This window comes from Gracilinanus agilis, chromosome 3 (assembly GCF_016433145.1).
Source record: "Gracilinanus agilis isolate LMUSP501 chromosome 3, AgileGrace, whole genome shotgun sequence".
NCBI lineage: Eukaryota > Metazoa > Chordata > Mammalia > Didelphimorphia > Didelphidae > Gracilinanus > Gracilinanus agilis.
The window spans coordinates 603,133,315-603,155,602 of NC_058132.1; the positions used below are offsets into that span (position 1 = coordinate 603,133,315).

At 36.8% G+C, this 22,288-nt stretch overlaps 1 protein-coding gene across 1 annotated transcript in view; it reads right to left on the minus strand.

Moving 5' to 3' along the window:
• The window catches only part of PLEKHM3 (pleckstrin homology domain containing M3), a 223,759-nt gene that overhangs the window by 37,473 nt on the left and 163,998 nt on the right, over nt 1–22,288 (minus strand). The window contains exon 7 of the mRNA XM_044670694.1: nt 6,704–6,861. Coding sequence (XP_044526629.1) covers nt 6,704–6,861 — 158 coding nt within the window. The remainder of the gene's footprint in view (nt 1–6,703; nt 6,862–22,288) is intronic.

Sequence of the window (22,288 nt, forward strand, 5' to 3'; positions counted from 1 at the left end):
CTGGTAATACCAGAACAAACAGAGGTAGGGTTAGTCTGCATCTAAGAGAGTAGAAAATTGTTCTGATCTGGCCTGTTGTTACACACAGTGGAATATACTCTGAGTCAAATCATATTTTCCTTAAACATCATAACTACACATAGCAAAAGTGAACTTAACAATAAATATCATCCTATAGCACCTAGAGTTCATGAAGTGCTTTTCTCAAAACAATTCTCTGCCTCAGAAAATACTAATATCATTATGTCCATTTTAGAGATGAGGAAGCTGAGGCTTCTTTGAGCAGATAAGTGACTTGTACCACAGTCAGAAAATATCTACATGGGTCTTGAAGCCAGGCCTTCTGACCGCAGAAGAAGTTAGTATATTTCTTCTAAAAAAGAGTAATATGGAAAGATAGGGAGGAGAAGGAACAAATGGAAGAAAAAAATGGTGGGGCAGAAAAGGTACTTATAAAGATGAGCCAATTTTTCCTTTTGTAGCTTCTAGGATCCTGCACCTCATTACAATATGTACTGAGTGGCTGTCTCCCAAGAAAAGCCACAGAAAGGAAATATCATTAAAAAAAGCTTATAACTTTGGGTGAGCTCTCCCTTCCCTTAAGCCTGACAGAGCGGAGGCTGTTGTTCTCTATTGTTGAACAGGATGTAACAAGACTGCCAAGCACAGCCCACAAACCTGCTAATTAGGTGCACTGATTGTGTTTGTTTTGGAACCATTTACTAACAAAGGAATGTGTCATGCTGATTAGTGAGAGAAGGGTATGTAATGTATGTGTATTCAAGCCCAGATGAGGGCATAATCCAGGTATTCACTCTGTTTGCCCAAGGCTTGACAAAAATGAAGGCTGTGCAAACAAGGGGACCAAAGGAAAAAAGACCAGCTTTTAAGCAGGGTCTCTTATGCTTCCTCCCTCCAGCCCCCTTTTCTTTTTAAAAATTACTTGCCTGAACCTGGGCTGATCCTTCAAAATACAAGTACAGAAAGTAGCTTGTCCCAAAATATTAAGGCTCTTTCATAGAGTTTATTGCAAATTTAGGATTTAATACTTTTAGAAAGATCTCATCAAGTAATGATGCCAAAGCATCTGTGTACCTTATTCTACTCCTTCTCTATCTCCAGGCCACTGGCTAAAAAAATTACTTACAAGAAGGTGAAAAGTCATAGGTGGCTGGGGCCAGCTCTGCAGGAACAAAGATGGAAAGAGGCACCTATGACTTTACTGGCATAGAGAACTTTCTGGTGAGGAAAATCTCTTTGCTCATTCAGGCTGGCACCTTCTCTGCCACTTTATAGTAAGAGAGGGAGAGCAAATGATGCATTAGTAGACCTGTGGAGAAAAGGCCAACCAACACATTACAAAGTAGCTTCTATTCGGAACCTGATCTCTCTATGGTTTTACCACAATTGGCCATTTGCTAGCTCTCATACTGTACAGAGTGCTTAAATAAAGATGGAAGGTGCCAAGTCAGAGAACAAAGTCCATGACCTAGTCTGTTTATTATCACTGAGGTATTCATGGGTGGGGTGGGTAGAGTAGATTATAGTATGGTGCAGAATGCTTAGGCAGCCCAATTCCAAGGTCAGATTATTCCAGAAGTCTAAATGTTCTCTGGAATCGGTCACTATTTCAGAAATTTTGGCTAGATGAGAACAATGTGATTTGATGCTAGATGATTTGAGAGACTCTCTAACTTGTAAATTGAGCACCACAGTGAAAAAGCAGGCCAGGGGGAACAAAACAGAAAGAGCAGTATAACTGAAGTTGGAGGAGTGAGAGAATGTAAGCCTCATTTTACAAGACAAGTCTAACCGCACATTTCTGTAACCAAAATGTTTATACTCAATTGACATGTGTGAGAAATATCTTTTAAATGAGTATATATTGGATATAGAGTTCTCTTGGGTTGGCTTAATTGGCAAGTGTATGCTGCTAATGAAGCTGAGGTCTCTGGAATAATTATTTTAAAGAGCAAGAGTGTTGCAGAGAAAAATTTTGCTTCGTTGCTACCAGTTATGTCCTTAACACTGACCAGCAGCAGTTTTTAAACACATTAAAAAAATTCTGAAATTAACAGCAAATAAAATAAGTTTCCATATATGCTCTAGACACCTCACCCCCACCCCCAAAATAACAAAATAATGTGTACATATGAAACTGAGACTGAGGCTTGCATTGAAATGGAGTGAGGAAAATCTGAGTTCAAATTTTGCTTTGGGCAGTTATTAGATGTGTAACCCTGAGCAAGTCTACTTAACCTTTTCAGCATAAGTTTTCTCACCTATAAAGCGGAGATAATAATAGTACTTACCTCAAAGGGTTGTTTTGAAGATTAAATTAGATAATAAAACATTAGCAATTATTATTCTGTACTGTAGTACTACATGATGCTTGATTACATGATTGTTTATGGCTTTTAGATCTTGCACAAAATGATAGATTGGTTTGCCATTTAAAAATGCTTCAATGACCTTTTTCTTAGTCTTTTCTATTTTGGCCAACTTATCTCAATCTTCTCTCTTTTCCTCAAATCTATCCCCCACCCCCATTGGAAAAAAAGAAAAAGAAAACAAAGCCCCGGTAACAAACATGCAGTCAGCCAAAACAGATTCTCACATTGGACTGGTCAGCAGTCTTGCAAATGTATGCCATTGCCTTAGGCGGAGACATTCTTAGTCTGAGGTATAAGAATTAAAAATAATATTTTGATAAATGTATTCCAGTACAATTAGTTTCCTATGTATTTTATGTTTTGTAATTAAAAACATTCTGAGAAGGGGTCCCTAGGTTTCACCAGTCCACCAGAAAAGTCTAGCAATGAACCATTTAAAGACTGTATGTCACGCCCCCAAGACTGCATGCCATGCCCTGCTCCCACTGACCCCGTGCCATGTGCACCCCTCCCCTTATCCCAGACAGGGTAGGAAGCATTCCCAATGGATTGCTGGGCAGAGGGGTGAGTGAAGTGAAAAAATGTACTCAGCACAGTGGTAAGAGGGAAGGGAGCAGTTCCCCCAAGTCCCTCTGCCTTTCTAGTAATGAACTCTGGCATGTGTAGTCTTTCCCGGTACCCCAAACACAAGGATTTTTAATCCCTTTTATGTTCTAGACCCATGATGGTGAACATATGGCACACTGCCAAAAAGGGCATGTAGGGCCCTTTCTGTGGGCCTGTGCCCACATAACTCAGAGCAATCCATCTCTACTACTAGAAGAGTACATTGAATTATATGCTTGTGGTCCTACATGAGCCTACATACAGCAATCTATTTTCTAAAGTACTTAAAAATATCTCTCCACTCATGGAGGAAACACCATGTTTGGCTTCTTGAGTACTTAAAAAGTTTTATAACTCAAAAGCTCAGAAGAGGGAGCTTTATTTCTTTCTCCAAGAATGCAGATCATGGTCTCTCTTAGGCGAGAAGCTGCTGCTTCATCTTCTACCCACCAATGTCAATTGGTAGTCAACTGTCTGGTGACATGTTTATTTAACATTTCTTAAAGTCCTGGAATTTCCAGCAACCTTAAAAGAGATATAACTGGTTCTTCCACTGAGGGTTTTTGGGAATTGGAATTCATTTTTTAAAAAGCATTACTTTGGTGCCTATTAAAGAATAGTGGCTTTAGAACTGGAAGAGACTTTAAAGATCATCTAGTCTAATCCCTTCATTTCAGATGAAGCAACTGAAGTCTAGAGGGGTTAAATAAGCTGAGTGCCCATGGTCTTACAGGTAAAAAGTAGTAGATATGGGGTTTGAACCCAGGTCCTCTGACCACAAGTACAATACTCCTTTTCACTGCACCACACATTGTGCTAAGTGTGTGTGTATATACATATACACACACATTCAAATCCAACTGGGGTATCACAAGGTGTTTGACAGTTGTGACATTTGCAAATATGATTTGTGCCATATAAAATTAAGGAAATTCAGGCAAACAAGATAGGTTGGAATGGAATAAGTTGCAGAGTACACTCTCTAAGTGTTTTTTTTTTTGTTTTTTTTTAAGGAGAACTGCTGTTGTATTATGTGAAATGTTAGACTTCAGGGACTTATGGGATAGCAGCATCATAGGGATGGAAAGTTTATCCCTATTATAAACAGAAAGAAGTCTTTAAGAATTACAGTAGAAAATGTAAAAATTTTGGGATGCAAGCTTGGGAACAAAATAACTTTGAGGATTTCAGTTTTGTCATCTTTTTGGGTTTTATGTGTTTTTCCTTTTCCTGAACTATTAATTATAATTAAATTAGTGCCTTTTTATCTTTAATCAAATCAGTTTGATCTTTAGTTAAGTCAAATTTACCCAGTTTGTATTCCTTCTGGATTTAAAATTTTATTATTAAGTCATAGCAGATTATTTATTTATTCTCTCCTAAACTTGTAATTTAGTTTTGGCCTCTGGAAAGATGTATTTTGTTAGGTCACAGTAAGGCAATCTAGAGCTGAGTGACTGATTTAAATATTGTTATTAACAACTTTCTACATAGAGTTTTTAGTAATCCTTTCAAAATATGATTTTGAACTATAGTAATCAGGGGCCTGGTTGAGGGGCTATCTTAAAAATTTAATGATTTTAAGTGAAAAATTAATACAGTTACTAATCCTCCTGTTAAAGAAGCTGGTCAGTGACAGAATTAAAGCTCTCAGAAGAGGATACATGACATACCTAGTAGAAATCTACCCCAATGTAATGGACCCATCAGTATGCTCCAATAACATGAAGCACAAATAAGGGTTCCAGAGTCTATTAAAAAGCTAGCCATTGGGGGCAGCTGGGTAGCTCAGTGGATTGAGAGTCAGGACTAGAGATGGGAGGTCCTAGCTTCAAATCCGGCCTTAGACACTTCCCAGCTGTGTGACCCTGGTCAAGTCACTTGACCCCCATTGCCCACCCTTACCACTCTTCCATCAAGGAGCCAATACACAGAAGTTAAGGGTTTAGAAAAAAAGCTAGCCATTAAATATTTTTGGAAATTTTAGAACTTTCTTGTTAAAAGCTGGTTGAATGAATTTTAATCAGACCACTGAGAATTCCTTCAGTTATGTCGTTAAAAGGTTTTAAGTGTCTTTCTAAGAACATGCATTTGCTGAATTCAGACAATTCATTAAGTACAAATAGTAAACAATCTATGATTCAGTTAATTTACACAGTTTCAAGAATGTATACAGTGCTACTTCTATCAATTCCTCCATCCCAATAGCTTTCATTTTTACTATTTCACCAGAGACAAATTTCAATTCTATTTTCTTGATGAAAGTTTCATTTTTTAAAAGTGGTTCCTTATGTTCTTATTCATACTACCTTTTAAAAGCCACTCCCAAAGTTTGATTGGAAGCTGAACACCAAGAGAGCTCCAAAAGTTCTTGGAAAGTATTTTCAATTCAGAATTCCAGAAAGGGTTGGTAAGGTGCCTTCAAACTCAAACATTCTTGAAGCTTAAAGAAATTGGATCTAGTGAGAAGCATCTGAAAAAGGGGAGGATGTGAGGATATTTAATACCTGCAAAGTCTTTCGTGCTGTTTTAAGCTCTCTTGTCTTTGAGTCAACAGGTTTTGTGCTGATGACATCCCTTTTGATGATGCTGCAAGCAGAGTGTTTTGACTAGAGTTGGTAAGTCAAGCCAGGCCATGGTCAATTTGGCTATTATCATAGATCACAAAACAGGGGGCCTTACATGGTGCTCATAGGGCAACTGTTTAATGGAAGACACTTTTGTAAAGGCTTCCACAGCTTTAGGCTAGAAGGTAAGTGCCTGGAATGAGGAGAATGGGGTGTTGGAGTGAGAGGGGAGTGGGTGAGCCTATGTGAGGGGCTGTTTACAAAGACTCATCATTTCAGGAAGTGGTAAGGATAGCCTTGAGACAACCTTTACATTCTAGCTACATCATATATGTCTTAACTTTCTCTAGTTCTATACTTATACCTTTTGTTCTGAACCACTGTGCTGCAATATTGAGCGCTGGTGTAAGACTGGGAATATACACATATACATGTGCACGCGCAACATATTTACATTATGCTCTGGAGGATAAAAGGAAAAATAATAATGATTATTATCTGATTCAACAAAAGTAGCAATTGATAACCTATATGGGGAGTTGGGGGACTCTAACCTAGTAGTAAGCATCATTATGTTACAACAAACCCACTTTAGTAAGAAAAAACAAACCCACATCAACTGGTATTGTGTCCTTCCAATTTTCATTGTTGTATTGTGCTACACCTATGGGACAATGTGGTAAAGAACAAAATAAATCATATAGATAATTCATTCAAGTCTTTTTCATGTTATTCCTCCAAAAGGGAAGGTTTATTACTCTAGGTCTTCAATACTAGGCTTCCTCCAGTATTTCACTTCGGCCTAGAAAGACTGTGAGATTCTCACCTGGTTCTTCACTAATAAAAGTGAATCCAATGATCTCATCTTAAAAATGGTATAAGAAATATCATTTAATGTTGCTGTCTCATTTTGATATCAGGGTTAGAAATTAATGTGGTGAGAAACCAGAGGATGAAACAATGCCCAATATATAATAGAACACACATAGGCTAAGGATGGAGATAAAGTATTTCAGCAAACCTTGGCTCACTGTAGCCAAAGGAGACTGAAACATGGATGACCTGAAACTTATATATATATATATATATATGTATATAACATTTGGCTATCATTTTGTAAGACAAGATATTTTGTACCTGCTTGTTGAAATATCTTCGAAGGGGTAGAGAATCTCTCCATTGTTACAGATTTCGCAGATGAAGCCCTTTTGACTACATAAGCTGCAGCTGTACACATGTGAGGTGGCGAATTTAATGACTTTCCCCAAGAAAGGGGCCAGCTTTCCTTCAATCACCTGGAGAAAAACAAATGGGATAGTGAGGCAAATCTATTTGGAGTAGGGTTCTTGCAAGCTCAGGAAGACTGGAATCCCTCTTCTTAACACAATGGGAAGAAATGCTTATTGCCTGGTTACCTCTAATTATCATTTCTCATTAACTCTTGTCTGAAAAGCCAAAGTATGTTAGCATGGGAAGAACTATGGTGTAAGGTAGCAGGTTACAGAAATCTAGGAGTATAGTAGAGTTAAAACTTCACTAGTGTTTTTCTTTTTTTCCCCCAACCATAATATATGGAAGGTGAGGGCTAACACATAGGGATTTACTTTAAATAACAAATAGTTATTGATGTAGATATGTTGGATATGAGTTATCATGAAACTATATACATATATCTATAATAACTTAAGAGTTTCCATGTCTAATTTGAATAGAGCTTTTCCTAGAAGGGTCTATAATTGTGTTTTCTGGGTCTCCCAACAACCTGGTTTAATATATATTTATTTGGTAACAATCAAGTTTGTCAACTTGGCATATGCAAATGTGATAAATGTGTTCTAATCCAATATGTTCTTTTCCTTTGCTCCCATTAATGAGATGTAAAAATTCCTCCTAGCACCATTTTCACTTTACTAGAACATTGTAATCCTCTCAACAGTGTTTATTATATTTGCCAACCTGGAAAGACTACCACAATTTTAGAGAAAAAAATTATCAAAGATTATTTTCTTTCATCTTTACTCATTGATAATTTTTGCGTTTACATCACCTAGATTTCCTTCTGGTTTCCCCCTTCCTTCATCTCTCAGAAAGCCATCAAAAAAACCTTTTTAACTTGACACTGGAGAAATTTATATAATTACTGTTGATCTAAAAGAATTTATGGTCACCTCCCTGCTATGCATAAAACAACATGAGGTGAACATAAAACAACATATAGATAAAATATATTAAAAAATAATTATACTTAAGACAAGAATATAGACTATAGAAAATGTACACGAAAGAAGACTATCACAGTCCTAGCAGTGTAAAAGACACCACGCATGTTACTGGACATATTAATAGATAAAGAAACATTGTAACAGTGATGTTAGAAGACTCTTCCATAAAAATTTTAAAACCTTCATAAAATCAGGATTGGCAGAGGTGAGAAAACATCTTGAATATTTTGTCAGATGAAGAACTCTTCAATACTTTGCTTAACTTTTTCTTCCTCCCTATCTCAAGTAAGGCTGTGAACCTGGGGAACAACCTCTCTGTTTTCTGTTCTATAAAATGGGGCTAACAACAGCAGCTCCCTTTTAGGGATGCTGTGAGGATCAAATGAGATATGTGCAAAATGCTTTGCAAACCATAATTAAGCAATGTATTAAAAGAATAGTTGAAGGAAATGGAGATCTTTTCTTCTAGGAAAAGAAGGCTTACAGAGTAATGGGATAGTTATCGCTGAATATTTGAAGAGTAAAAGTGTGTTATTCTGTGTTACTCCAGGGAAGGACAGAAAACAAATTTGGGCTTTTATAACAAAGCCATCTAATGATGAAATCGATTGCCTCTATAAGTAATAAGATCCTTGTCACTGAAATTGTTCCAGTGGAGGTCGTGTAACCATTAGCAACCAAGTTTGCTCAAGCCATCGCCTTCCTTTTTAATCCTCAACTGTTATAATGGCCTTCTCAATGGTCTTCCTACAAACCTTCTATGCCCTCTTTAATCCATTCTCTCCTTGACTGTATTAATGTACTTCTATGATCATGCTATCCGTCAATTAAAACATCTTCAGGGCTCTTGCCCCTGTCTCTATAATCCAACCACACTGTGCTCACCTTCACATTGTCTCTCTCTGTTTTAGCCTAACTGGGTTAAGCTCTCTCCCCTATTCTTGTCCTGCCCCCTCTCATCTCTCTTTACTCATATGTAGGTCATGTCCCCTTTCCTCAAACTTCATTTGTTGAAGTTCCTCCATCCCTAATGGACCAAATAGGATTGCTGTATCTTTCATGAAGTTTTACCTGATCCTGCCTGCCCTACTTCCTCCAACCTCAGTGAAAGTTATATCTCCTTCCCATTGATTTTGTTCTGTTTTGTATCATAATTCTTACCTCCATCAGATGGTAAGCTCATTTTGAACAGTGTCTGTGTAGTACATATGTCCTGGTGATTCTTCCTTTGAACCATATCTCCTCTAATTGTTCCCTGTCTTCTCCATTTTTATTCTCCCAACCCCCATGTAAACTTTTATCACCTTTTATTGGCTTCCAAATAGAAACTCCTCTGGTTAGTCTTTAAAAAAAATTTTAACCCTTATCTTCCATCTTAGAATCAATACTGTGTATTGGTTGCAAGGCAGAAGAATGTAAGGGCCAGGCAATGGGAGTTAAGTGACCTGCCAGGATCACAGAGCTTGGACATGTCTGAGGCCAGATTTGAACCAAAGACCTCCTCTCTTTAGGCCAGTGATTCCCAAAGTGGGCGCTACCACCCCCTGGTGGGTGCTACAGCAATCCAGGAGAGCGGTGATGGCCACAGTTTTTTTGTATTACATTCTATTCTCAGTTCAATAGTTTCACAATTTCCAGGGGATGCTAAGTATTATTTTTTCTGGAAAGGGGGGCAGTAGGCCAAAAACGTTTGGGAACCACTGTTCTAGGCTCTCAATCCACTGAGCCACTTAGCTGCCCCAGAGTTGTTTTTTTTTTTTGTTTTGTTTTGTTTTTTTGTAGTTTTTTAAAATAAGATAAATCATCTTGAAAAATGCTTTATAATGTAGTAGGGAAAGCTTTGAATCTGGAGTTGTAAGACTTCAAATTTTTGTTTTGCCATTTACTTTTTGTACGATGTTACACGAGTCACTTAACCATCCAGATCTGTTTCCCATAAAATGAAGACTTTAGACAAGATGACCTCTAAGATCCCTTCTAGGTTCTATGTATATGACTCTGTGGTTCTATTTGAGGGAGCATGGTAGGATGGAAAGAATACTGGACCCTGCATCCAGAGTCTTAGGTTTATCTTTCTGACTTTATTTTCTGTTTTTCTCCTTCCTGTACTAGACTTCTCTGTTGTTCCCACAGCTGCTGCTGTCCAGTTGTCTTAATATTTATTCTCTCTGCCTGGGAGGTACTTCCTCCTTATCTCCATCTCACAGAACCTCCAACTTCCTTTAAGAGGCAGCTCAAGTACCACCTTCTCCAAAGCCTTTCCTGATCTCTAGGCCTCCCCCCCAAAACTCTCATAGTAACTTTAACCAGAACAAAAATGGAAAACATAAAAGATGTTAACCTGAGTCCATAAAGAATTAAGAAAAGGGAAGGTCTATCTCTTTCAGGGATTATGCAATTCTCCAGAGTTATAATACTGCTCCAATATGGTGAAGGGTCTTGGGTTTGGTCCTAAATTGCAAGTCTCTGTTCCTTTTTCCTCTTTGATTCTGGCACCTTCTTGGTTGAGAAACTTCTGTGTTTGATTTAAGAACTCTTCAATTTCTCTTCTGGGGGCATTCCATTACTACTAGTTCAAGTTCTTGAATTTAGGAGTGGCTTGGTCCAGGAAATCATCACTACTCCACCTCTAGCTCCACATACTGCCAGGTGTGGGGCCACATGGTCCTGTGGACAAAGGATTTCCTGATATACATGGTGCCATGCAGGGGCTTCAGGATAGAGTGATTCTGCTAGTTTTACTCTAGGGAACCACTGCCTGTAACACTAGCTTTTCTCTATGAATCTCAGCTTTCCAACTTTGCTTTGAAAGGCCAAGCCCAAAGGCATAGCTCACATGTATCCCTCTATTAATCATTCTTACTGTAGTTTTACTAAAGCTGGGCATGTGCCCCAAATCAAGCAAATACATGTCCTATTAAAGAGACATCAGTAATATCAGAATAAAGTTTTAATTTGTGTATAGGTCAGTGATGGGCAAACTTTTTAAAGAGGGGGCCCAAAGGAAAGGAAATGCTCATCTGTCAGTCTGTTTCTAAGGCAACTCTTTCAAAGTTTCATTGTATTGTATCCTACTCATTGTACCCGTCAGATTAGGAAGAACGTTTTAGGGGGCCACATCTGGTCCGCGGGCCGTAGTTTGCCCATCACTGTAAGAGGCAATTAAATGGCATAGTGGACAGAACTCTATGTCTAGACTCAGGAAAACCTGAATTCAAATCTGGTGTCAGTCATTAGTTGTATGACCCTGAGCAAGTCACATGTAACCCTGTTTGATTTAGCTTCCTCATCTGTAAAATGAACTAGAGAAGAAACAGGCAAATCATTCCAATAATTCAAGAAAACCCCAAATGGGGACACAAAGGGTCTGATACAACTGAAATGACTGAACATTTTCCTCATGAAAAATTTGTGATACTCATGGATTATATCAAAGCACTATTCTCAGTGTTACAGGCACTCTCCAAATTTTGTAATTGCATGGCTTTGGTGCTTACATGTGTCCTAATACAAGATTACATAATGAAACTCAAGGCTTATTTCTGCCCTGGTGTTTCTACTGCAGAAAGTCCTGCCCCCAAATGTAACTCAGAACAACAACAACAAAAAATCATCTCTGTCTGATAAGGCTCTGTATCAAAACCATGACCCAGAACTATAGTCCATAGTTTATGTGTATTGGGTTCAAACTCTGGGCATCTATCACAGTTTTCCCTTGTGTTCATTTCTTGACCCAGGCAGTTTTCCTCTGGGGACAGAAGGATTTATTTTATGCTTATTTCCACACAAAGGGACAAGAGCTGTGATGGGCACCTCTACACTACAATAATCTGTACCACTGAATTTCATGTTGGATGATACGCTGTTTGTACTTTTTTTCATTAATTTCCTGGCTTCCTTTAAAACATAGCTCAAATTACACCTTCTGCAGAGGTGCTCTCAGTCCCTTCCATACTCAGATGATCTCCCATTTACACTTATCTATATGGTTCGTACATGGTTGTTTAGATGTCATCTTCCCCATTGGTCTATGAGTTCTTTGAGGGCAGGGACCATGTAAAGTTTGTCCTTTTTTGTATCTTCAACACTTAGTGTACAGTACTTGGAACACCACAGTAATAAGAGCTTGGTCAGTGCTTGCTGCCTAACTGACCAAAGGCCTAATGTGAAAGCACTGTACCAGACTCTGGTATTTCATGTAGATTAGTTTTGTATACTTGACTAAACTATAAGCTCTTTAAGGAAAAAGACATCTTCTAATATCTATATTCCCCTATAGTAGTTGGCATAATGCTGAGTATGTGACAAAAGGCTCCATAAATATAGATTGATAGTTACAATAGTCCCACGTGCCCTCTTCCTCCAAGCTTCCTTCATCTTTGGTTTCACTTGATGAGGTTTTGGTTACCTGTAGTTAGTTAACCTTGAATGCCAGGGAAATGAGGGAAGCAGAAAGGGGGCTGCCACTGGATGAAGGAGGGTACCAGCACAAGGCTCAAGGACACATGGAGGCTAGGAACAGACACTACTACCTGAGTGCTATCCAAATACATAGAGACAGAAGACAGACATGAGCGCCAAATATGAATCATTCCTCCAATCAATTCTCATTCTCAGTTGCTGTCCTCTGGATGCCATCCAGTATATCAATGTCCTTAAATAATGATACCCAGAGTGGAACACTGGACTCTAGATGAAGGCAGAGCTTACCTTTGTATTCCTTCCTCTACTTGGAGCTACGTATCTCCTAATGCAGCCAGAATTTCTTAGTTGTTTTTTTTGTTTTGTTTTGTTTTTTGCTGACATCACACTACCGTCTCACATTGAGCTTACAGGACACCAAGACCTCCAGGTCTTTGTCATAATAAAGGCTTTCTATCCAAGTCTCTTTGTCCTTATGTCTATTTAGTGAAACCTTATTAGGTTCAGCCTAATCCTCTAGTGTTTCAAGAACCTTTTGGATCCTTCTTTTCTCACCCAGGGTTCTAGTTATAATTTTCCACTGTTATATCATCTAAAAATTTGATGAGTGTAACTTTATCATTTGAATTTTTAATTTTAAAAAATTCTGAACTTAACAAATAAAATAGGCATTTCCATATATAGTACATGGAAGAACATTAACACTCCTAGGTTAAGAAGGGAACTAGTTGAATAGGCAAAAATATCTTTGTATCAAATTTATCTTGATAAGGGTTTTGTATCTAAGATACATAAACAATTTTTATATGCATACAAATTTGCATGCATGTCTATACGTCCATATCTCCAAAAGCCAATATCTGATTAAAAAAGTCAAAGTACATAAACAGTTTTCAAAACATGAATTAAAGTCCATTAATAATCATATGAAAAAATGCTCTAAGTAACTATTAATAAGAGGTTTCACCTCACACCCTGAAAATTGGCAAAGAGGACAAAAGATGGCAATAATCAATGTTGGAAGAGTTGTGGGAAGACAGGAATTCTAGTGCACTGTTGGCGAAGTTGTGAATCAGCACAACCATTTGGGAAAATAATTTAGAATTATGAAAACTGAGTGACTAAAATATCCATGATTTTTTACCATTCAGATAGTCTATTACCAGGCTTATATACTGAGGAAATCATTGATAAGAAGTAAATCCTTATATGCCCCAAAATATTTGTCAGGATTTTTGTGATTGCTAAGAATAGGAAACAAAGTAAGATACCCATCAAGTGAGGAATGGCTAAACAAATTGGGATGTATAATGTAATGGTATTAGTAGTATTACTGTGCTGTAAGAAACAATGAATGTGATGAGTACAGAAAAGCACAGAAAGATGATATATATATACATATATATGTGTGTATATATATATCACAATATATACAACTACAGCAGTGTAAATGGAAAGAACAATCACAAAAAATATTGAAAGTGAATGCTACAAAATTAAAGAATAGCATCGTTTGAAAGAAAAGATATCAGAAGACATTCCCACTCTTTTCAGAGATGAGAAGACCACAACTAGAACACACTGCATATATTTTTGGACTTTTCCAAGATGTTAATCAATTTTGCCAATTTCTTCCTATTTTTTTTTTCATTTTAATACTCTTTGTTATATAGCATAATCTACTGGAGGAAAAAGAAGAGGAGGAAAGACATTGGAGGAATTATAATGATATTTAAAAAACAAATTATAAATAAAAATGTATTAAGAAACAAGAATGAAGGCTATATATGAAACAACAAATGTCTATTATGCAAAACTTTGCTTTTACATATACATATAAATAAATAAAAACACAACTTTCTAAACTATATTACATATCTGTGATTTTTTTTTCCTGGCTTTCCTTCTGTTCTATTAAGTACACTAAAAAACTTATTTCTCTCTCCCTCCATTCTCCCTCCCCACTTCCTCCCTTCCTCCATTCCTCCATCCTTTCCTTCCTTTCCTTTTCTGCTTTTGCTCCTTCCTCTTTCAGCTTCCCCAATTGGGGAAAAAAAAGAAAAATACAACTCTTGTAACAAACATGCATATTCAAGCAGAACAAATTCCAACATTGTCCACAAGTTTGAATACGCATGTCTTATTTTCATGTATTTTGCGTCCATCACCTCTCTGTTGGGAGGTGGGTTAATAACATACTTTGTTTTGGTTATCTGGAAATGTGGCTAGTTATTGCATTTGTCAGATTGTTAAGTCTTTCAAAACTGTTTTTCTTTACAATATTGTTGTATAAATTGCCCCAAGTTCTGTTTATTTCACTCTGCATCGGTACATACAAGCCTTACTAGGTTAACATTTTTAAAAAATATTTTTGGAAGACAATAATAATGAAAATTAATTTCATTAAATGCATATACCATAATTTGTTCAGTCATAATTGATGGGTGGCATCTTAAATTTCTATTTCTTTGTTATTTAAAAAGAGGTGGTATAAATTCTTTTGTACATATAATTTCTTTTCCTCTTTCTTGAATCTTTTTGAAGCATAAAGGTGGCCAAGATACTCACTGAGTATATAGAGTCTAGTGACTTTGGAAACACTGGTTATATCTTTAATCAAATCACTGATAAAAATAATAAATAGCACAGGGCCAAGAATTGCCCACTGAGATACCTCCTTTTATAAGGATCTTGAACCATTAATAACTACTCTGAATCTAAACATCCAACAATTCTGAATCCAAATGATTAAACTATATAATTTGATATCCTCACATCTCCTCTACAAAAGACAGTATAACTTTATGAAAAGCTTGCTAAAAATTTAGGTGAATTAAATTCCTAGTATTCCCCTCATATACTAGTTTAATAATCTCAGTCAAAAAAGGAAATGAGTCTAGTATCCAAAAGATGTTTCTTGCTTTCACTATCTTTATGTCCTGATGCCAAGGGAAACTTGGACTCTCTCCCTAGAACTACTCTAGGTTCTGATAGATAAATATTAACATTATCTTGCCTAGATCCAGGATTTTACCTCACTTTTTGGTCCTACCCAAACTGGGATCAACCATCCCCAGCTCCCTTTTATATGTTGTCTTCCTCCACTAGAATATAAACTTCTTGAAGGCAGAGACTGTCTTTTTTGCTTACATTTATAGGACTGAGCCTGGTAGAGCTATCACTTGTTTAATAAATCTATCTAGTCCGGCATGTTTTCTTTATCATTTTTGAAAAACTTTTTTTATTTTAAAGTTCATCACAAGCAAACACACATGAATAACATTTGTAATGACATTTCCATATGTGCAAAAGAATGTACAAAAAAAGTCCACACGAAACTGAATTTCCATTTCATATTGCCTGCTTTAAAAAAAAAGTATATAATGAATTCTACACATTACTTTCCAAAACTGCCCTACTAGTCCGTGCTTCCCTCTGAATTTCCCTCTGTTCTCTTCTGGGCATTAAAGAAAAAGTAACAATAGTCTTCTTTTTGGTATGATAAAGACATGCTGGTTCCCTGTAATCACTGTTTCTCTTTCTAGAAACTCACTGATTATGTATTTAATAATCAACTTACTTGGCCTACAGTTGCTGACTCTTCTCTTTTATGAAAAGTGGAACATTTCCCTCTCTCCACTTAGAGTTCAAGGATATATTTCATCTTGGCCAGGTGAAAGGGTGGTGGTGGTGCTCTTCTTCATCTTCTTCTATTACTATAGCTACTAACACTATCACCACAACCACCACTACTACAAGCATGTATATAGCACTTTGAGGTTTCTGAAATGCTTTACAAATATTATATGTTTTTTAAATTTAAATTTTATTTTTTTTACCAATTTCATGCAATAATCAATTTCCATACAAGTTTTCTTAAGTTATATGATTGAACTTATTACCCCTCCCTCCCTTTCCCCTCCCAGTGTTGGAATATTATATAATTTTATCCTAATAATAACCCTGGAAAGCAGGAGAGTCACAGAGTAAAGTGTATGAAGCTGGGTTTGAACTTAGGCCTTCCTAACCTCAAGTCGACTTCTCTGTTCACTGTGCCATCTTATTTTGGGTATCAAGTCCCTGCTGGTCATTTTTGTTCTCTATCGTTTCCAAGGTAAAGGTGTGGGTTTTGGGGCAATTACATCTCAAAAAAATTATTTTTTTTAACTTTCAGATTCTTGGTCATTGAGGTTACCAGAAATCTGAAATTCTACTGAATGAGTTCTATTCCATATATGTGCAGAGTTCTTTGATATAAGAAGCTCATCAGTATTCCTTATCCAAGCTGCATAAGCATGCATACAGGATGCACGGAGACATATTTGGCTCAAAAATAAAATGACTATTCAATGCCCCATTTTTAAGTAAACCTTAGTTTTTAGCAAAAAAAAAAAAATCAAATCACTAAATTTTAGTTTCTTTAGTTTGATGCATAAAAATAATATCATTTATAAATGAGAACATAATTATAATTTATAATTGAGAATTTTAATAGTTGGATGAAACTAGGTAGCCATCTAATTCAACCTATAGATGAAAACAATTCTCCACTACAATGTACCTGGCAAGTGGTTCTCTCTCCAGTCTTGGCATGAAGATCTTTGAGGAGGGGAAACTCATAAATTTTGGGACAGCCCATTCTACTTTGAGATAACTCTTACTTATTTGTTAGGAACTTGCCTCTTTGTAGCTTTTACCCACTGATTCCAGTTCTGTCCTCTGAGGCTGAATGGAACAAATATAATCCTTCATTCACTTAACAGCCCTTCAAATATTTGAACACAATTTTCATTTACCCCAATGAATCTTTTTTTCTCCAGACTAAACATCCTCAGTTTCTTCAAATGATCCTTATATGATGGACTCAAAGTTCTCTACTATTTTAGTTGTCCTCCTCAGCCATCTGCCTAGCTTATCAAGGTGGAGGTAGAAGTAACATTTATTACAGTCTCTGCCACATAGACTAGGGTATTTTTCTCTAAAAGGCAGAGGTGTCCTAAGACTTCACTGATGTAGACAGAGGTGTTTATTAAATAATTTTCTACAATGTAAATGTAACTGGAAAATATTTAGCAAAATAAAAATACAATGTAACAAAAATAATGTTAATATGTAATTTTCTAAATCAATTAAGTGGTCTTTTGTATAGTTTAATGCCCCATCCCCCATATTTCTACTTGAGTTTGACACCACTGATCCAGGGGATCAGAGCTCAAGCACTGATGCAACTTTCTGACTGCCTAAGGCATAAAACAACCACTCCTAAAGAAATCTGAACCCTTCAGACTTGAAGATTTCCTACTGCTATGTTAGTCAAAACATCCTTGGGACCAAATGCATTCCTATATGGAGCTGAGGGAAGCTGCCTTTGCCTGAACCAGTGATGAATACTTTTCCTATGATACTGTTAAATAATCTTCCTTTTTCTTAAATCTTAGACAGTCTCACTTCACTCCAGTCCTTAGCCTAAATTCTTTAGATTCGTTTGAATTAGGACTGATTCAAAATAAATGTCCTTTCCCAGTTTAGGGCACCGAACTGAACATGACAGAGGACTGAACACAATAATTCAAATGACATCTGATGAGAAGAGAGTATGAAGGGATTATCATGCCTCCTTAGATCTGGCAGTTATGCTTCCTGACCTGCTGTATGTATGTATGTATATATAGGATACCACAACACAGTGATGACATCTACTGTGCACAGAAAAAGGTAAAAAGGAGCCAGATTAAAATGACCTTAAAATGGCAAATCAAGGAATCTGAATTTTATTTTAGAGATAAGAGTTGGAGTATTTTGAGCAAAGGAGTAAAAAGGCCAGATTTGTGCTTTAGGCATATCACCATGGTATCTGGGTAGAGGATGGATTGGAGGAAGAAGTGGAAGGACAATTATGAAGTTAGTATGATAGTCCAGGCAAAGAGAGATAAGGTCTTGGACCAGGTTGGCGGTTGTATGAGGTAGAGAAAAGGATATAAATGTGTAGCATGTGCTAGAGGTAAAAAATCTGGATAAAGTCAATGAAGGAGGATATAGAAATGCTGGCTGATTCTAAGATTGTGAATTTGGGTTACTGGAAGGAAAGTGATATCTTCTATAAGGAATTATAGAATTGGGAGTTGGAAATATCTCAGGGGAAGCTAATACACTCAGTGTTGGACATGGTAAGAATAAGATGCCAACTGGAAATGTCTAATAGAAGCTGATACTTTATGGGATGAGCTGGCTACATCAACTCTTTATATTCATTGTCTTAAAGCTGAAACAAGATCATTGGTCCTACAATCAAGAGACTTGAGTTTATGCCCATCCTTGGCCATTTGTCTAGACAATTTACTTCCCCTTTCTGATCTTCATGTTCCTAATTTGTAAAATGAGGGGAGTTGATGAGATGACCTGTAAGAATTCCTTCCAGCTCCTAGAGTCTAAGAATAGGCATGGTAAATTTAGAGCCCATCAGAACCAAATTGGTTCAGGATCTTAAACCAAATAGACATTTTTTCAGGGATTCAGCCTTATTTACAGCCCACAAAAACTTAAGGAAACAAGATCTACTGGGAAAAAATGTTATATGAATTTCATAACATCTGGTGAGACATCAAATTTCTCCTTTAACATTTGGATGGATTTAGTCGAAATGAATGTAAAACATGCAGATTGTTTTCTCTTACAATGCAACAAGCTTATAAACAGTGTCTGAAGAATATTAGGTTGGACAAGATGATCAATAAGGCCCTCCTAGCTTGGACATTATATGACCCTATGATTTCTGGAAAAGCCAAAATATTTGGATGAAATCCTTAACAAACCTAAAAACTTAATTTGGAGTCACTCTATTCAACATTAAAGAAGTATATAATTTGTTCTTCTTATACTTGTACTTAAATTAGTTACAGGTCAACATAACTTTAAATTAATTCATCAAATATCGACATTGCATTTTCAGACATCTACTTAGTCTTAACAAAACCAGCTGATTATCTGGACATGATATGAAACATTGGAGTAGATTGTGATGAAGTTTTCATTTTATGTTTTAGGTTGCTTTGTTGATTGTATCAAACTTATTTTGCCCCAAATGAATGCTTATGAGAAAAAAAAATCAAAACAGAGTAATTAGTGGGAAATATAACATGGTTCTTTCTCTGTTTCCACACTTTCACTCAACATCCTTCACCAAATCTAAATACCAATTTGTGCTATCTCCTTGAGAGAAGACAGATGTCCAAAATGGGGGAAACAGTTTGTTTCTGTTTTCTATTAAACTTAATTTCTTATATTATATTGCTGCTTATATCATATTGCTGATTTTCTCATGGTATATGTATATACTACTCTTTCAGGGATAGTATATGGATCAAAGAAATATATACATTTCTAATATGAATTATATGTCATTTTATAGCATTCGGGAGAACAAAAATGTAACTTCAAACTGATACTGTTCCCCCTGATTTTGCTATTTTTATCATTTGTAGTTTCTCAGCAAATTTACTCATACCTCTCATTTCTGTTACTCCTAGGCCTGCAGGGGCTGCTAAACATAATTTTTCATGATCCTTCAATTTTCAAGATTCTCCACTCATAAGAGCACCTAGTATTCTTGCAGTTCTTGAGAGCTGCCTTGTTTATCTTCCAGTTTAGGGACACACACACACACACACACACACACACACACACACACACACACACACACACACATTTTTGTTCTGGTCAAAAATGGCCAGTGATGGAATTTGAGGTTGATGGCTTTCTTGTAGACTAAGAAAATATACCATATTTGATTTGCTTTCTTGCAGACCAATCAAAAATTACAATTAAGTTAAAAAAGAATCTAGTGCTGGCTTCTCCAAACCACGGAGCCAAGCCCAGCTGCTTATTACTCGTGTGTGGCACCAGGAAATTGCAGTGTCATGTTCAAGAGCCGTAGCCAAGCAAGATGTGTGGGACTGGAAAAAGGGTACAGGCTACACTTCATTTCTGTCTGCTGCTACCTTCACTCCCTTGGCACACTCACAACATCTGAAGCCATGGGGGCTGGGGGTAGGGAGCAGCATTACTAAGTTGGGAAAGAAGAAAGAAAAAAAAGCCTCTTTATCACCCATTTCTTTACATACAGACTCATTACTCCCTTCAGTTCTGCCAGGGAGCTTCCATTTCAATACAAGGCATTCCTCAGTCTATTATTCTCCATCTAGATTCTGGACAACTGTTGGTAACACTTTGATGAAGAGGGTTCCTGCACTTGACAAATGGCCCCTCCTTAAAAGTCTTACTAAAAGACATGATGAAAGTTTAACAAAGCCATCTGTCACTCATTAGTAACAAGCTAAACTTGATGGAATAAGAACAATGTTGTCACACTGTAAAATGATTGGAAATATAATCTCCTTTGCAATTCCCACAGTATCTCTAGTCAATGGATCAAGAAAGACCTTACTCATAATTATGTCTCTGTGCTCCATTTTGAAGCATTTATATTAGGTATCCTGAGACAAAGACTTCTGTGACCTTAGGCAAAGCATGTTGGTAAAAAGTTAGGAAAAAACTAAACTCTTTTCAAGTTTCAAAAATCTACAATTAAATGAAAATACTGAATCCTTGCTCAGTTAAAGTATCACTCTGTGCAGAGACAAATGTTTTAAAATAAAATGTGAAGTCAGAAAGAATGAGGGGAATTGTAACTGCTCAATTACTAAAACATTATTAAACTCTAGTTAAATGTAATTAACTTTTGAGCTCCTTATCATTACTCATTACTGGGATGTTTGTACAAAAACAGAAAGCTGTCTCCTTTCTAATTAGCCTATTCCCAAATTCATTATGTAAGACTACAACTTACTTATTTGTTTGGCAAATCAATTACTTAAGTGAGAGTAGATTATGATGTCACTAATTAGCCCTAATCTTATCCACTCATAGAGCTGAAATTTTCCTTCCATTTACTCAATGAAGACTTGATGAAGACTAAAATAGGTGGCTTTACTTCCTTTGCCAAGTGATGAACCCTACAGAGCTGTGGAACTGAAGGGTTTAGACAATGAAAGAAAAAGAAATTTCAACTTCACTTTTCTTAATTATCCTAAAAGAAGCCCAAAGAGAATACCTATGCTTAAAATTCTTTACAAAGGAAATTGCAAACATTATTTTTGGGTTGATATCCTTTTGTTAAGCATACATGGGGGCAGCTAGGTGGCTTAGTGGATTGAGAGCCAGGCCTAGAGATAGGAGGTCCTGGGTTCAAATTAGGCTTCAGACACTTCCTAGCTGTGTGACCCTGGTTGCCCAGCCCTTACCACTTTTCTGCCTTGGAAGTAAAACCCAATATTGATTCTAAGACTGAAGGTAAGGGTTTAAAAAAAAGTTTATTAGAATAGTTCTTAAGAAAGGTTCTAATTTGACTTTCAAGGAACTTCTACAGCCACTAGGATGTAAGCACTACAAATGCTGGGCTGAGAAACTACCTTTCCAAACCAGGTATCAGGCCTAGTTCAATCTAAGACCAGGCTTCTCATCAGGGGCATATCATTGGCTTTGGAGGCAAGAAGAGCTGGATCCAAACGTAGCCTCTGAAAAGTACAAGCTGTCTAGTTCTGGAGTGGGAGAGTCCACATAGCCCTCCTATCCACTCGGCTGCTAATTGAGAATATCATTATTTGTAGTACCTACATTTCAGGGTTTTGGTCAGGTCAAAAGGAAATCAAAACTTTAAAGCTTTTGGATAAATCTCACTTATTATTTTTGTCACCCCATAATCCAAAGATCCTAGATAGCAAAACCATAAACATCTTTTTGTTGTTGTTGTTATCCCCTACCCCTTACATGTAGAAACAATTTTGGATACTTGTTTTCTGATTATTTTGTTATTCAGGTTCTCTCCCTCCCCTTCTTCCCCATTTCCCGGAGGTTATACCATTAAAAGTATAGACTTTTGGGGGCAGCTGGGTAGCTCAGTGGATTGAGAGCCAGGCCTAGAGATGGAGGTCCTAGGTTCAAATCTGGCCTCAGGCACTTCCCAGCTGTGTGACCCTGGGCAAGTCACTTGACCACCATTGCCTACCCTTACCACTCTTCT